General features: G+C 39.1%; 1 protein-coding gene across 1 annotated transcript in view; it reads left to right on the top strand.

Annotated features, from left to right (window-relative positions):
- The first annotated feature begins 2,167 nt into the window (after positions 1 to 2,167).
- Positions 2,168 to 16,355, top strand: part of TEX55 (testis expressed 55) — a 20,970-nt gene continuing 6,782 nt past the window's right edge. Inside the window, exons 1-3 of the mRNA XM_043473378.1 lie at positions 2,168 to 3,388; positions 3,926 to 4,069; positions 7,774 to 7,836. Coding sequence (XP_043329313.1) covers positions 2,168 to 3,388; positions 3,926 to 4,069; positions 7,774 to 7,836 — 1,428 coding nt within the window. The remainder of the gene's footprint in view (positions 3,389 to 3,925; positions 4,070 to 7,773; positions 7,837 to 16,355) is intronic.

The raw sequence follows: 16,355 nt of genomic DNA on the forward strand, positions 1-16,355 counted from the left end.
CCAAAAGCCAATGTCCTTTGGATTATGTTTCTTGACATAGAAGAACATTTAAACCATAGTTTTAAATCACAATGTAGTTTATAGAACAATTACATGGTTTGATTCCATTTTGTAAAATACATGTCTATAGATATTAAGCGTATAGATTTGCATGGGAAAAATTCTCAAAGGGTATACATCAAAATGTTAATAAAGGTTATCCCTGAGTGTTTGGGGAGCTTTTTAAATTTATGCTTGTTTTACTTACTTTTCTACAATCAGTCAGTCCAGTTCAGTTCAGTTCAGCTGCTCAGTCATGTCCAACTCTTTGAGACCCCATGAATCGCAGCATGCCAGGCCCTCCTGTCCATCACCAACTTCCGGAGTTTACTCAAACTCATGTCCATTGAGTCGGTGATGCCATCCAGCCTTCTCATCCTCTGTCGTCCCCTTCTCCTCCTGCCCCCAATCCCCTCCCGGCATCAGGGTCTTTTCCAATGAGTCAACTCTTCACATAAGGTGGCCAAAGTATTGGAGTTTCAGCTTCAGCAATAATTATATTTAATTTATAAATGGAAAAACAAATCTGCGAAACCAATATCCCCGTAATGTTGCAAGCCATAGTCCATCACCTATTTTATTCCAAACAAAGAATGTATTTGCTTCACACATTTTTAGATAAATAAGTAAGGCAAATCTTTAATATATTTATATTCAACAAACATATCTTGAGCACCTACTATGTGTTAGGTGTGTATGGGTGTTAGTCACTCAGTCATGTCCAATTCTTTGTGACCCCATGGACTGTGGCCCACCAGGCTCCTCTGTCCATGAGATTCTCCAGGCAAGAATACTGGAGTGGGTTGCCATTTCCTTCTCCAGGGTATCTTCCTGACCCAGGGATCTAACCCATGTTTCTTATAACTTCTACATTGGCAGGTGGGTTCTTCACCACTAGCACCACCTGGGAAGCCCATATGCTAGGTGCTGTTAGGGAAATGATTTTATTTCAGTGTGTCTAAATTCTCCTGCTCGTAAGTATGGCACCAAAGGTACCCACTCTCCTTCTCACTCCTTAATTACTACTATTTGCGTTTGGATTTTAAGTTTTATCTCTAATTACCAAATGCAATTAAACCCATATTAAAAGAATATCTGGCATTATATTACCAATCCTTGGCTTGCCTCAGTGATTTAGGCTCTGGAAAGCCAAACTCCCAAGTCACCACCTCTGTACTGATCTGCTCCTGCGAATAGAGAGCAAGCTGGCCTGAAGTGGATTCTTAAGGTCTATTCCAAAAAGGGAGGGCAACTATCAAAGTGTAGACCCCATTGGCCACCATCAAGTGCAAATTCCCCACCTGTTAAATATTCCTTCTCCTATCTCTCCCTAGCCTTTCTTACTCCTTTTCTTTCTGGAACTCTGGCTCCTAACCCTAACACTCCCTTCTGCTGTAAGACCATTGGATGGTGTAGTTTTAGAACCCATTCACACTGCATTTTCTCTCCTCCTTCCAGCCCTCCAACCATATATGACTTTGGTACCTTGAGTGTTAGAAGGACTAGAGCCTTCCTGGTACCACCAAAAACAGTACTGGCATTGTTTGTAAAGGCAGGATTTTTTAAGTTTTGTTTTGTTTTTTTAAGAAAAAAGAGTTTGGTAACATCACCACAATACCAATTAGAGTTTATAAAGAAAAATAACATCTAGCAGGACCATTTACAATCACAGTACCCAGTAGTAACATCATACTCTGCACTACAACTGTGGTTATACACGTAGCCCATCAATCATGGGTCTGTTTGATGGCAGCAGTAACCTCTGTTCAGGTATGCCGCCCTCGTGTGGTTGGACGCGTGTTCTGTTGATTCCAGAGATACCTGTAGGATCCAATTTCACACACAACACTGGGCCTCTGCAAGAAAAAAGCAAGGAGGGGAGCGCTCTAAGGCACCGTTTCACAGAGCCCTGAGGCCTGCTCACTGGGCTGTGGCGACACCAGCCTGTAGTCACCCCTCTTCTTGGGAGAAGGTGAGCTGAGCTCACATCCTGAGCTCGCATCCACTCTGAGCGCCCAGAGGCAGCTGGTCCCCAGGCAGCCGCAGGAAGTCCCGCTCACTGCCCGACACTCACTAGCGTTCGCCAGCACGCCTGGAAGAACCAGCGCGGAGGCCCGGAATAAAGCCCATGGGCATTGTTGTCACTCACACACGCTCTGACGGTTGCCTAGACGACCTAGGTCCGGCCCCACCCACAGAGTCTGGCAATCTGGACCAGTCGGGTACCGGGCAGAAAATGGAAAAGCCTCCAGAAGAGGCTCCCACCGAATCCTCGGAAATCCAAAGACCAGCCAAGCCCCCAGATGACAGCCACACAGATGGCCAGGAAGACAGCAGGCAGAACCAGTATGAAGTGGAGGCAGATGACCAGACTGATGACAGAGCAGCTGACCAGACTGCCCAAATGGTGTCTGGCCTAGCTGAACCCAACATAGGTAATCAAGCTGACTACAAAGTAGATGAACACATGGGAGAAAGAACATCTGATCAGGCTGACCTCGGAGCATCTGACCATGCTAATTTTGCCAGTCATAAAACATCTGATCAGGCTGATCAGAGGATGTCAGAACAGATGGACAGCAAGGCATCTAGCCAAGCTGATGGTGTCAGGTCTGAACATACTGACAACCAGATGTCTGCCCTGCCTGAACAAGGTACTTATGAGCAAACTGAACGGAGAACGTCCAGCCTAGCTGAGAGAAGAGCTTCTGAACAGTTCGACCGAAAGCCATCTGTGCTATCTTTACAAAGAGCCCATGGGCAGAGTGATCACAGAATGCCCCGACCAGCTGACCAAAGAACTGCTCAACAAATTGAAAGTAGATTGTCCGGCCTGATTGAGACAAAAACTTATGAACGAGTTGATCAGAGATCATCTGACCAAGTTGACCACAGAAGAGCTGCAAAGACTCACCGCAAAGTGCATGACCAGGCTACTAAACCAGATGAACACCCTGAGACTGACTCTGACAAGGCTGGTGGTGAATCTGACCAGGCTGATGACTTACTGGGCGAAGAGCATGATTACACAGAAGACAACCTGTTTGACTACGGAGAACAGTCTGATGACAACATATTCAGACAACTTGGCTACGGCATGGAAGAGGAAAAGGTTGACTTCAAAGTGCAACCCTGCAAATTTGAGCCTAGCCAGACAGATGCCAGCATATCCAAGACTTCCAATGAAACTGACACTGAAAGTGTAGCTGACCTGCGAGTCTTCATGCCATTTGATAACAGTACTTTACAAACGAGAGAACAAGCCTACTCTGAAAGGTTTCCCTCCATTTCATCTAAACTGGACTATGTCATCAGTCGAGAAAAACCTCAGCCCACAGAAGTTGAGCCTGTAGGTTAAACGGACATTTGATACCCACCTGGGAGGTTGGAGATCAAGCCAGGGTTCTGGGAGAATGCAGGCAGAGGGCACATGCTGTGGTATGTGTAACCCATAGAACTCAGAAAGGCAGGAGTAGGGTGGGAGATCACGAGATGGGTGGCCTTCTCAGCTACCCTAAGTAGGCCATTCAGGGAGGATCAATGAACCAGGATGCAGGAACCCTGGGTTTCAAGTCCTGGTTCCGCTGCTAACCCTGGGAAACTAACTCATTTCCCCTCTCTGAGCTTCTGCCAAAGGAAAGGAATTTGGAGTCTGTTGGATATTTCTGTGAAGGGAAAAGTAGACTGGTGATGTCTAAGGCACCTCTCAAGACCTGAGGTTCATTACATTGCCTGGAGGACCAGCCAGGTCTCTCATAAGGTGTTTAGTTTCTAGAGTTCAGATCCCGTCAATACCAAATTCCACTGATAACATCAACAGTAGCAACAAAACTTCTGGGAATTTTCTATTCATTAAAGACTTTCTTGGGGGATATTTCCATTTTAGGATGATTTTTCAGCATACCAGGAAAGGATTTCTGATGCATACAGTCAACCTTTTAAGAGGCGATTCCCTCCTATAGTATATGAAGATCCTTATCAAGTTTCACTTCGATACATGGAGAAACACCACATTCTGCAAATATTCCAGGTAAACCTCTCAATCTCTTTTTAAAATGTGAGTTTTAAAGTAATTATAAAAGACAAACACTGACCTGGCTCTTAAAAGGTACAAGAAAAGGTGCTTGCTATAAAAAGGATATAATCTCAGTGTCAGTCAGTAAATGCATTAAGAGTATTAATCTAAGGTAGTAAATGATAAACACCAAATGAATGATTCTTACCATAATATGAAGCCCTTTAGAGGAATTAGAGATTTGATAGTTTGGTTGCCAGGGGAATAAAATTGGTCAAGGGTTAAACTTTGAGCCAGACTGAGGAAGGAGGGACAAAATATTGGCAATTAAAAAGGAGAGAAAAAGATTTCCCAGGCAGGAATATAATATTTTCAAAAGATGACCAACTTGTGACCATCTAAGAAACCACATTTTTTTTAGTGTGGAACATTTTTAAGTTCTTTATTGAATTTGTTACAATATTGCTTCTTTTTATTTATTTTTTTGGTTTTTTGGCCACAAGGCATGTGGGATCTTAGCTCCCTCACCAGGGATCCAACCCATACCCCTCTGCATTGGAAGGTGAAGTCCCAACCACTGGACCACCAGGAAAGTCCCAAGAAACCACATAAAAATGAAGTAATTAGAAGTTGCTTTTACAACTGACCAAGAAATAATCTCAAAAATATACAAGCAACTCATGCAGCTCAATTCCAGAAAAATAAATGACCCAATCGAAAAATCGGCCAAAGAACTAAACACACATTTCTCCAAAGAAGACATACAGATGGCTAACACACACATGAAAAGATGCTCAACATCACTCATTATCAGCGAAATGCAACTCAAAACCACAATGAGGTACCATCTCACGCCAGTCAGAATGGCTGCCATCAAGAAGTCTACAAACAATAAATGCCAGAGAGGATATGGAGAAAAGGGAACCCTCTTACACTATTGGTGGGAATGCAAACTAGTACAGCTACTATGGAGAACAGTGTGGAGGTTCCTTAAAAAACTGGAAATAGAACTGCCATATGACCCAGCAATCCCACTGCTGGGCATACACACCGAGGAAACCAGAATTGAAAAACACACGTGTACCTCAATGTTCATCGCAGCACTGTTTACAACAGCTGCTGCTGCTGCTAAGTCGCTTCAGTCGTGTCCGACTCTGTGCGACCCCATAGACAGCAGCCCACCAGGCTCTCCCATCCCTGGGATTCTCCAGGCGAGAACAGTGGAGTGGGTTGCCATTTCCATCTCCAATGCATGAAAGTGAAAAGTGAAAGTCAAGTCGCTCAGTCGTGCCCGACTCTTAGCAACCCCATGGACTGCAGCTCACCAGGCTCCTCCATCCAGGGAATTTTCCAGGCAAGAGTACTGGAGTGGGTTGCCATTGCCTTCTCCTTTACAACAGCCAGGACATGGAAGCAACCTAGGTGTCCATCAGCAGACAAATGGATAAGAAAGCTGTGGTACATATACACAATGGAATATTATTCAGCCATTATAAAGAATGCATTTGAATCAGTTCTAATGAGGTGGATGAAACTGGAGCCAATTATCCAGAGTGACGTAAGTCAGAAAGAAAAACACCAATATAGTATATTAACACATATATATAGAATTTAGAAAGATGGTAACAACGACACTATATACAAGACAGCAAAAGAGACACAGATATAAAGAACAGACTTTTGGACTCTGTGGGAGAAGGCGAGGATAGGATGATTTGAGAGAATAGCTTTGAAACATGTATATCACCGTATGTGAAATAGATGAACAAGTTCATCTATTTGAACTGTTTCATCTATGTGAAACAGGGCACTCAAAGCCAGTGCACTGGGACAACCCAGAGGAATGGGATGGGGAAGGAGGTGGCAGGGAGGTTCAGGTCTGGGGGACACATGTACATTCATGGCTGATTCATGTCAGTGTATGGCAAAAACCACCACAATATTGTAAAGTAATTAGCCTCCAATTAAAATAAATAGGTTAATTTTAAAAAATTAAATGAAGCTATAGTTCTCCTTTTACCTATCTGTTGATGCCTAATGACAACTATCTGAATGAAGATCTAGAATTACTTAGAGTCAATAAATAATCCACTGATATACTATTATGATTAAAATTATATCAATTGTCAAAAAATTACTTTTAATTCTTGAAATTACAAATCTTACTGACCTCAGGATATGGAGGTGGAACCTTCTTTAAAGTATGACATTCCTTGACCAATATAGCATTATATATTATCACATTTAAAAGTTTTGTTGCTTTGTGGATTGCTTTGTTTCTGTTTTCCTTGAATGTGTATTTTAATATTATTACCCAGCAAGGCATATACACATATGTAATAACATACATACATGAAGTAACTTTTTATCATGTGGTTATAAAGTTGTAAGTAAGAATGCATGCTTAGTCGCTCAGTCATGTCCAACTCTTTGCGACCCCCATGGACTGTATAGCCTGCCAGGCTCCTCTGTCTATGGGGATTCTCCAGGCAAGAATACTGGAGTGGGTTGCCATGCCCTCCTCCAGGGGACCTTCCCAACCCAGGAATTGAGCCCAGGTCTCTCACACTGCAAGTGGATTCTTTACCGTTTGAGCCACCAGGGAAGCCCAGGTTAGAATGGCCCACCTCACATGAAAACATTTAAGCTGGAAAAATTTAAGTTTAAAGAAGTAGGATGTAGAGGAAAGTGTACAAATTGTATAATCTATTAGCCCAAGTCTCCAAGCTAAATTTGCTCCTTCTCATCTTTGTAATTTGGAGGAGATTACCTAATTTCTGTGAATCTCAGTGTCCTCATATAACAGGGATAAGTGATATTTACTTTATTAATGTTATTCTATGCCGCTTCTTTCTTTAAAATGTCCTTTTGTGGAAGAATGCTAACTGCTGGGCTTTCTGGCTTTAACAAAGAACTACTAATTGTTAAACTGAAGGACAGAGCCCTAGAAAGTAGAATTTTAATCATTCTGTAAGCTATTTTCTTCATCTGTCAAGAAAAAACAGTGTTTATGCATTGAACATTGTGATAAGTAAAACTAGTTATAAATGTGCTCAGTAGAAATATATGTGAAATGATTAATGAGCATGCATGCATTAAACAGATCAAAATACTTTATACCAGAAATTTGCCCTATTGTTATTCCCTGCCAATGAGAATTGTTTACTTTATTAATAATTTTTGTTATTCAACAGCAACAAAACGTATGAAAGTGAGTCTCTGAAGTCTTTGATATGCTTTCTCATTTATTATTACAAACACAGAACATCATTCTAACCTTTTAGAATCAAATGCCTTAGGAAGTTTCTATGTAAAAATCATAGTGTTTTAAAATTTTTACTCAAAAAAGTTTCTTTGTTCTTTGAAGTAAATTATTTATTGATTAATCAGTCTAGCAAAATCACAATTCTCAAAATAAAAACTTCCTCCAAAACCTTCTCACTACCTCTTTGATCTTAAAAACTAGAAAAATACCCACTGTTATTTATTACTAAATCTTTATTCATCCACATTTTACCTTAATTTACCTAAACTTATCAGTAGTAAGGAAGTAATTTGTCAATATGCAGACATATATGAATTTTTTTTAAATACTGTGATACAAAAAAAAAAAAAAATGCTGTGGTACTTGTTAGGTTAATGCAACATATTACTTCAGGTATAACCTGACCACATAAGTTTAGTTCAGAACCATAATGTAATATCTTTCTCTCTCTCAGCAGATCACTGAAAACTTAGTCTATGAAAAGCCAGAGGATCCCCTGAATTTTATGCTGGGCCAGGTATGGAATAGGAGAAAAAGAGCAACCTTGTTATTCTTTTTTAACACTTTCTTTTTTTTTTTTTTTTTTATAAATATATAGCACACATACAAGTGTACAAAACATGTGCAACTCAGTCAATGGTCATGAAGTGAGCACATCTGTAACTGCCATTCAGGTTAAAAAACAAAAAACAAAAAACTAAACATCGGCAGCGTCTGAGAAGTCCCCTTCGGTTTCCTCAAGGTTATCACTTCCCACAAAGGGACTATTATTCTGACTTTTATGGTAATGACATTCTCACTTTTCTTTTTAACTTTGCCATGAAACATGAATCATAAAACACTCTTGTTTAGACTTGTCAGATTTTTGAAATTTTTATTTTATTTTATTTAGTGGTTAAGAACATGACTTTTAGAACCAAACTGCTTTATTTTTTAGACTTAAAAATATTTTTAGTTTTAAATTTTTATGCAATTTTTAAAGCTTACTTTCCATTTACAGTTATTACAAAACATTGTCTATATTCCCCATGTTGTACAATACATGCTTGAGCCTGTCTTACACCCAATTATTTGCTCCCTGCCCCCACACTGGTAACCATTAGTTTGTTCTCTGTATTTGTGTAGACTTGTCAACCTTTTAAACTTTATATAAAGGGAACCATGTAGTAGAGATTCATTTGTTCATTCTTTTACTCAAAACTATGTCTGTGAAATTAAGCCATGCTATTGTGTGTGGCTGTAGTTCATTTATTTTCATTGCTATATAGCATTCATCACTTGAAATGCCACAATTTATTCATTCTGTGATAAATATGGACCTTCAGGATAACCTATTACAAAACTTTTTCCTAGGAACTTTCATGCGCATGTCTCTTGGTACACATAAATACACATTTCCCTTGGGTACATACCCACAAGAGAGAATGCTGGATTCTAAAGTATGTGTAGCTCAGCTCTAGTACATTACATCAAATGATCTTCCAAGGAAATTTTCACCAATTTACACTCCCACTAGCAGTGTGTATTAGAGTTTTGGTTGTCTTACATCCTTACCACTTAAACCCAACAGTATTACCAGTCTTTTCAGCATTAGCCTTTTTAATGGATGAACAGTAATAAATCATTGCAGGTTCAACTTATTTCTCCTGAGTACTAAAGCAGTTGCATACTTTTTCATTTGTTTATTGGCCATTTGGAAATATTTCTTTTCTATTATATTTTCTTTTAAAATCATTTGTAACAGTTCTCTATATATTCTGGTTGAGAGCTCTTTGTTGATGTGCTTGTTACATGTATATTCTCTGACTCTTTGCCTTCGTATTTTATCTCTTAAAGATATCTTTTGATCAACAGGAATTTTTTAATTTTTATATATTCAAATTTATTTTATTACATCTGGTGTCCTATATTAGAAGTGTCTTCTTAGCCCAAGCTCCTCACCTTAGTCCCTGTATTATCTTGTAGAAGTTTTTTATGGATTTTGTTTTGTTTTGCTTTGTACATTTATATCGAATCAGTTTGGAATTGATTTTGTGTAGGATGTGAGGTGAAGTCAAGCTTTATTTTCTTTCAAGCAGACATCCAACTGACAAAGCACCTTATAGGAAAAGACAGTACCTTCCACACTGTTTTTTTATTTGACTCCTGTGGTATATTTGTTGATCCTTGCTCCACTACAAGAATCTCTTAGTTAGAATTCCCCATAATAAGTTTTAATATCTACCAGAGCAGGTCCTCACATCTTATTCTTCTTTTAAAATATCTTGGTTGTTCTTCAGCTCAGTTCAGTTCATTCGCTCAGTTGTGTCTGACTCTTTGCAACCCCATGAACAGCATCATGCCAGGCCTCCCTGTCCATCACCAACTCCCGGAGTCCACCCAAACCCATGTCCATTGAGTCGGTGATGCCATCCAACCATCTCATCCCCTGTCGTCCCCTTCTCCTCCTACCCCCAGTCTTTCCCAGCATCAGGGTCTTTTCTTAGGTGTGCATTTCCTTTTCAGCATTTAGAATTATTTGTGAAGTTACACACATACACACACACTAGCACACACTGATGGGATTTTGTGGGGAGATTGCTTCGGCTCTGTTGATCAATTTGGGGAGAAGTATTGAATACCAGCTTGAAACAATAAGTTTTATCCTCCCCATTTATCTAGGTCTTTAATTTCTTCCAGTATCATTATTATTTGCATAAAGATTTTACATATCTTTTGATGGATTTATTCATAGGTATTTTATAATTTTGATGCTATTATAACTAGAAACTTTTAAAACTTCAGGTTCTAATTTCTGACATATAGATATGTAACTAATTTTTGTTGATCTTATTTGCAGCAACCTTGTTAAACTCAATATTTCTAATCAAGTACTTGTGAATATTTGGGGTATTCCAGCATATACAATCATATCATATTTAACCTTTCCAATCCCTATATTTTCTTTCTGTCTGTCTTTTTGCATGTCTTATAATGCCCTCAGATCTACCTTCATCTCTTCTTTACCCTGCAGAGAAGCTATCTGCATGGGCCAGATCAATAGGCTCTCATTCCTTTTGATTTACAGTGGGTTAAGCCAGTAGGAAACTGTGGAGAAAGATGGGAAGAGAATGAGATCAGATTTATTCCCCTGTCCTTTTCTCCATGATCTATCTGTCCTGAGTTTTCTGGAAGTCACTGGTTCTCTTAAGGCATCTTACTTTATACAGCTCTTTTCTCCTGAATTACAGTAATGTTCCCTCCTCTTGACTTTCAGTCTCAAAGTTCAGTGTTTCCTAGCTTTGGATTATTGCATTATCTCCTGTGACTACCTAATGCCTACTTCTTTAAAACAATACTTTTATGAATAAACCTCTTTGAATTTTTCTGTTTTGAAAGTGCTGTTTCAAAAAAAAAAAAAAGAAAGTGCTGTTTCCTGTTGGAATCCTGACTGATACAGAACACTGGTTAGGGATCTCCAGCAGAATTAATGTTGAATAGAAGTAGCTACCGTGGTTTACCTTGCTGGCACTCAATCTAAAAAAAAAATCCTTATTTAACCATTAATTATGGTGTTTATTGTGCTTTATAAATGCTACTAATAGTATTAGGGCAGTTCCCTTCATAATCTGTTTTCTGAGAAGTTTTGCCATGAATTATTAAATTTTATCAAATTATTTTTCTATATCTGTTGAGATGATTATATGATTTTTCTTCCTCCTGGTAATATGGGAAAACATATTTTCATTTTTAAAACTTTTCAAGCATACATACAGAAAATTGCAGGGATCAAATCTGCACAACTTGACTATCACTACTTGAACAGAGCCAGGAAATCACCAGTCAGGTCAAAAGACTGTAAGTTCTCATCTCCTCAGAATACCACATGGTGACTGTTTTCCAATAACTACCCTTTCTTTTCCAGAAAATAACCACTATTCTAGCTTCTAGATTAGCTTGACTCTTTTGGATTTTATATAAATGGAACCCGATAATCATACTATTTGCAGGCCGGCTTCTTTTGAGCTGACTGTGGAGCTGACTGTGGCTCAGATCATGAACTTCTTTTTTTTTTTTTCCTTTATTTATTTTTTTTTTCAGTGGGTTTTGTCATACACTGATATGAATCAGCCATAGATTTACACGTATTCCCCATCCCGATCCCCCCTCCCACCTCCCTCTCCACCCGATTCCTCTGGGTCTTCCCAGTGCACCAGGCCCGAGCACTTGTCTCATGCATCACACCTGGGCTGGTGATCTGTTTCACCATAGATAGTATACATGCTGTTCTTTTGAAATATCCCACCCTCACCTTCTCCCACAAGAGTTTCAAAAGTTTCTTGTTCTTTACATCTGTGTCTCTTTTTCTGTTTTGCACATAGGGTTATCATTACCATCTTTTCTAAATTCCATATATATGTGTTAGTATGCTGTAATGATCTTTATCTTTCTGGCTTACTTCACTCTGTATAATGGGCTCCAGTTTCATCCATCTCATTAGAACTGATTCAAATGAATTCTTTTAATGGCTGAGTAATATTCCATGGTGTATATGTACCACAGCTTCCTTATCCATTCGTCTGCTGATGGGCATCTAGGTTGCTTCCATGTCCTGGCTATTATAAACAGTGCTGTGATGAACATTGGGGTGCACGTGTCTCTTTCAGATTTGGTTTCCTCAGTGTGTACGCCCAGAAGTGGTATTGCTGGGTCATATGGCAGTTCTATTTCCAGTTTTTTAAGAATCTCCACACTGTTCTCCATAGCGGCTGTACTAGTTTGCATTCCCACCAACAGTGTAAGAGGGTTCCCTTTTCTCCACATCCTCTCCAGCATTTTATTGCTTGTAGACTTTTGGATAGCAGCCATCCTGATTGGCGAGTAATGGTACCTCATTGTGGTTTTGATTTGCATTTCTCTGATAATGAGTGATGTTGAGCATCTTTTCATGTGTTTGTTAGCCATCTGTATGTCTTCTTTGGAGAAATGTCTGTTTAGTTCTTTGGCCCATTTATTGATTGGGTCATTTATTTTTCTGAAATTGAGCTGCAGGAGTTGCTTGTATATTTTTGAGATTAATCCTTTGTCTGTTTCTTCTTTTGCTATTATTTTCTCCCAATCTGAGGGCTGTCTTTTCACCTTGCTTATAGTTTCCTTTGTAGTGCAAAAGCTTTTAAGTTTCATTAGGTCCCATTTGTTTATTTTTGCTTTTATTTCCAATATTCTGGGAGGTGGTCATAGAGGATCTTGCTGTGATTTATGTCGGAGAGTGTTTTGCCTATGTTCTCCTCTAGGAGTTTTATAGTTTCTGGTCTTACATTTAGATCTTTAATCCATTTTGAGTTCATTTTTGTGTATGGTGTTAGAAAGTGTTCTAGTTTCATTCTTTTACAAGTGGTTGACCAGTTTTCCCAGCACCACTTGTTAAAGAGGTTGTCTTTTTTCCATTGTATATCCTTGCCTCCTTTGTCAAAGATAAGGTGTCCATAGGTTCGTGGATTTATCTCTGGGCTTTCTATTCTGTTCCATTGATCTATATTTCTGTCTTTGTGCCAGTACTATACTGTCTTGATGACTGTGGCTTTGTAGTAGAGTCTGAAGTCAGGCAGGTTGATTCCTCCAGTTCCATTCTTCTTTCTCAAGATTACTTTGGCTATTCGAGGTTTTTTGTATTTACATACAAATTGTGAAATTATTTGTTCTAGTTCTGTGAAAAATACCGTTGGTAGCTTGATAGGGATTGCATTGAATCTATAGACTGCTTTGGGTAGAATAGCCATTTTGACAATATTGATTCTTCCAATCCATGAGCATGGTATGTTTCTCCAACTTCTTATTGCCAAATTCAGACTTAAAGAGTAGGGAAAATCACTAGACCATTCATGTATGATCTAAATCAAATCCCTTATGATTATACAGTGGAAGTGACAAATAGATTCAAAAGACTAGATCTGATAGGGTGCCTGAAGAACTATGGATGGAGGTTTGTGATGTTGTACAGGAGACAGTGATCAAGACCATCCCCAAGAAAAAGAAATGCAAAAAGGCAAAATAGTTGTCTGAGAAGGCCTTACAAATAGCTATGAAAAGAAGAGAAGCAAAAGGCAAAGGAGAAAAGGAAAGATATACCCATTTGAATGCAGAGTTCCAAAGAATAGCAAGGAGAGATAAGAAAGCCTTTCTCAGTGGTCAGTGCAAAGAAATAGAGGAAAACAAGAGAATGGGAAAGACTAGAGATCTCTTCAAGAAAATTAGAGAATACCAAGTGTAATTTTCATGCAAAGATGGGCACAATAAAGGACAGAAATGGTATGAGCCTAACAAAAGCAGAAGATATTAAGAAGAGGTGGCAAGAACACACAGAAGAACTGTACAAAAAAGATCTTCACGACCCAGATAATCACGATGGTGTGATCACTCACCTAGAGCCGGACATCCTGGAATGTGAAGTCAAGTGGGCCTTAGAAAACATCACTATGAACAAAGCTAGTGGAGGTGATGGAATTCCAGTTGAACTATTTCAAATCCTAAAAGATGATGCTGTGAAAGTGCTGCACCCAATATGCCAGCAAATTTGAAAAATTTATCAGTGGCCACAGGACTGGAAAAGGTCAGTTTTCATTCCAATCCTAAAGAAAGACAGTGCCAAAGAATGCTCAAGCTACTGCACAATTGCACTCATCTCACACGCTAGTAAAGTAATGCTCAAAATTCTCCAAGCCAGGCTTCAACAGTTCATGAACTGTGAACTTGCAGATGTTCAGGCTGGATTTAGAAAAGGCAGAGGAACCAGAAATCAATTGCCAATGTCCATTGGATCATTGAAAAAGTGAGAGAGTTCCAGAAAAACATCTGCTTTATTGACTATGCCAAAGCCTTTAACTGTGTGGATCTTGACAAACTATAGAAAATTCTTAAAGAGATGGGAATACCAGACCACATGACCTACCTCCTAAGAAATCTGTATGCAGGTCAGGAAGCAACAGTTAGAACTGGACATGGAACAACAGATTGGTTCCAAATTGGGAAAGAAGTATGTCAAGGCTGTATATTGTCACCCTGCTCGTTTAAATTATATGCATAGTACATCATGAGAAATGCTGGGCTGGATGAAGCACAAGCTGGAATCAAGATTGCCGGGAAAAATATCAATAGCTTCAGATATGCAGATGACACCACCCTTATGGCAGAAAGTGAAGAATTAAAGGGCCTCTTGATGAAAGTGAAAGAGGAGAGTGAAAAAGGTGGCTTAAAACTCAACATTCAGAAAACTTAAGATCATACATCCAGTCCCATCACTTCATGGCAAATAGATGGGAAACAGTGGAAAGAGTGACAGACTTTATTTTGGGGTGGCTCCTAAATCACTGCAAATGGTGACTGTAGCCATGAAATTAAAAGATGCTTATTCCTTGGAAGAAAAGTTATGACCAACCTAGACAGCATGTTAAAAAGCAGAAAACTTTCCCTACAAAGGTCCGTCTAGTCAAAGCTATGGCTATTCCAGTAGTCACATATGGATGTGAGAGTTTGACTATAAAGAAAGCTGAGCACCGAAGAATTGATGCTTTTGAACTGTGGTGTTGGGGAGTTTCCTCACACACGTGTACTGATCCACACATGGGATTATTTCAAGGGGAACTTCTGCAGATTCCAGAGTTCTTTCTGTGCAGTTGTCTCCTCTCTGGCACTCTGTCCTGTGAACTATAGCTACCATGGTTTCCCCAGGATCTCAGTTCCATCTGCTCATCTTAGGGATCTGCCGAGGTCTTCTTGGGTTCACTTTCCTGGCTATGAGGCCAGACAACTTTCTGAAGACAATAGGCTAGAGCACTCGTAAGGCTCACTTCATTTCTTTCCTGACTTTCACAGAGCATTGTCCTTTGTTGCCTAATATCGTGAAAACCATTGTTTCTTATATGTTGTTCATTTTTTTAGTTGTTTTAAACAAGAGGGAAATCTGGTCTTAAAGGAAATATGAGTTCCAGACCTTTGGGTTTTAATGCTTTTCATCTATTTTGAAATTTTTGCAGCCAGCATTTTTTCCAAATACTGTTTCTATCCCTCCCCCTTATCCCCTTTCTTCTTCAAGGAACAGAATATGTTCTGGATGTTCTTTTTATGCTGTTTATCTGTAAATTTTCTTCAACTATTGAACATTTCAAACATATGCAAAAATAGAGAATAGCTTATTTGCTCTCCATGTGCTCCTTGCACTGGAAGTCCTAGCCAGAGCAATTAGGCATAAATAGCTACTTTAAATTAAAAAAGTAAAAGCTTTCCAAATCAGAAAGGAAGAAGTAAAGGTTGTCTTTTCCATTTAAAATGAATTACATTCTCTAGGTTTTCTTGTAACTAAGATAATTTTGATTGTATCTTGAACACCTTAAATATTGTGCTGTGCAGACTGTGTTCTGTCATATTCTTCTGACAAGTGATGAAGCTCTTGTTTTTGTTTAACTGGCTGTTAACATGGTTAGATTTGAACTGTGAGCACTCTCTCTTGCCTTCTGTGGTCACTTCTTTTTGCTACTACTAGTTTGAATCTGACCTATGAATGCATGCTTCAGAAGGCAACCTAAGGCGTGTGCAGAGTTCATGCACAGACCTTCCCTCTTGGAGGATTCCCCCTCATTCTTCAGCATCTGACATTTGACCAGGCCACTTTCTGTGATTTTTCCCTCCAGAAAAGCAGTGGGTTTTCTATCAGAGTTTGAGGTATTCTGGTGCAGCCACAGCTATGTTTGTGGGTCATGACTGTTTTGGGGTCAAAATTATGAAAACTGAGGAATTCATTCCATGTTGGTCACTTGCTCTAAGTTTAGAATCCTCTTCAAAACCTACCTGCTTAGTGTCCAGAACATTCATGTAGTTGTAAGACTTTTTGCTTTGTTTCAGTTTGTAGGTTTTTTCTTTTGGAGGGGGGTTTGTATTTTGTCTACAGTATGCAGGTGTTATTTGAAGAATTCATTTTTTTAGTGTTTCTTCTTGCATATAGGAAGCAGATCTTCATATATTAAGCTATATATTATTAATATATACTATATGCTCTTACAG

The sequence above is a fragment of the Cervus canadensis genome, chromosome 7 (genome assembly GCF_019320065.1).
Source record: "Cervus canadensis isolate Bull #8, Minnesota chromosome 7, ASM1932006v1, whole genome shotgun sequence".
Lineage (NCBI taxonomy): Eukaryota > Metazoa > Chordata > Mammalia > Artiodactyla > Cervidae > Cervus > Cervus canadensis.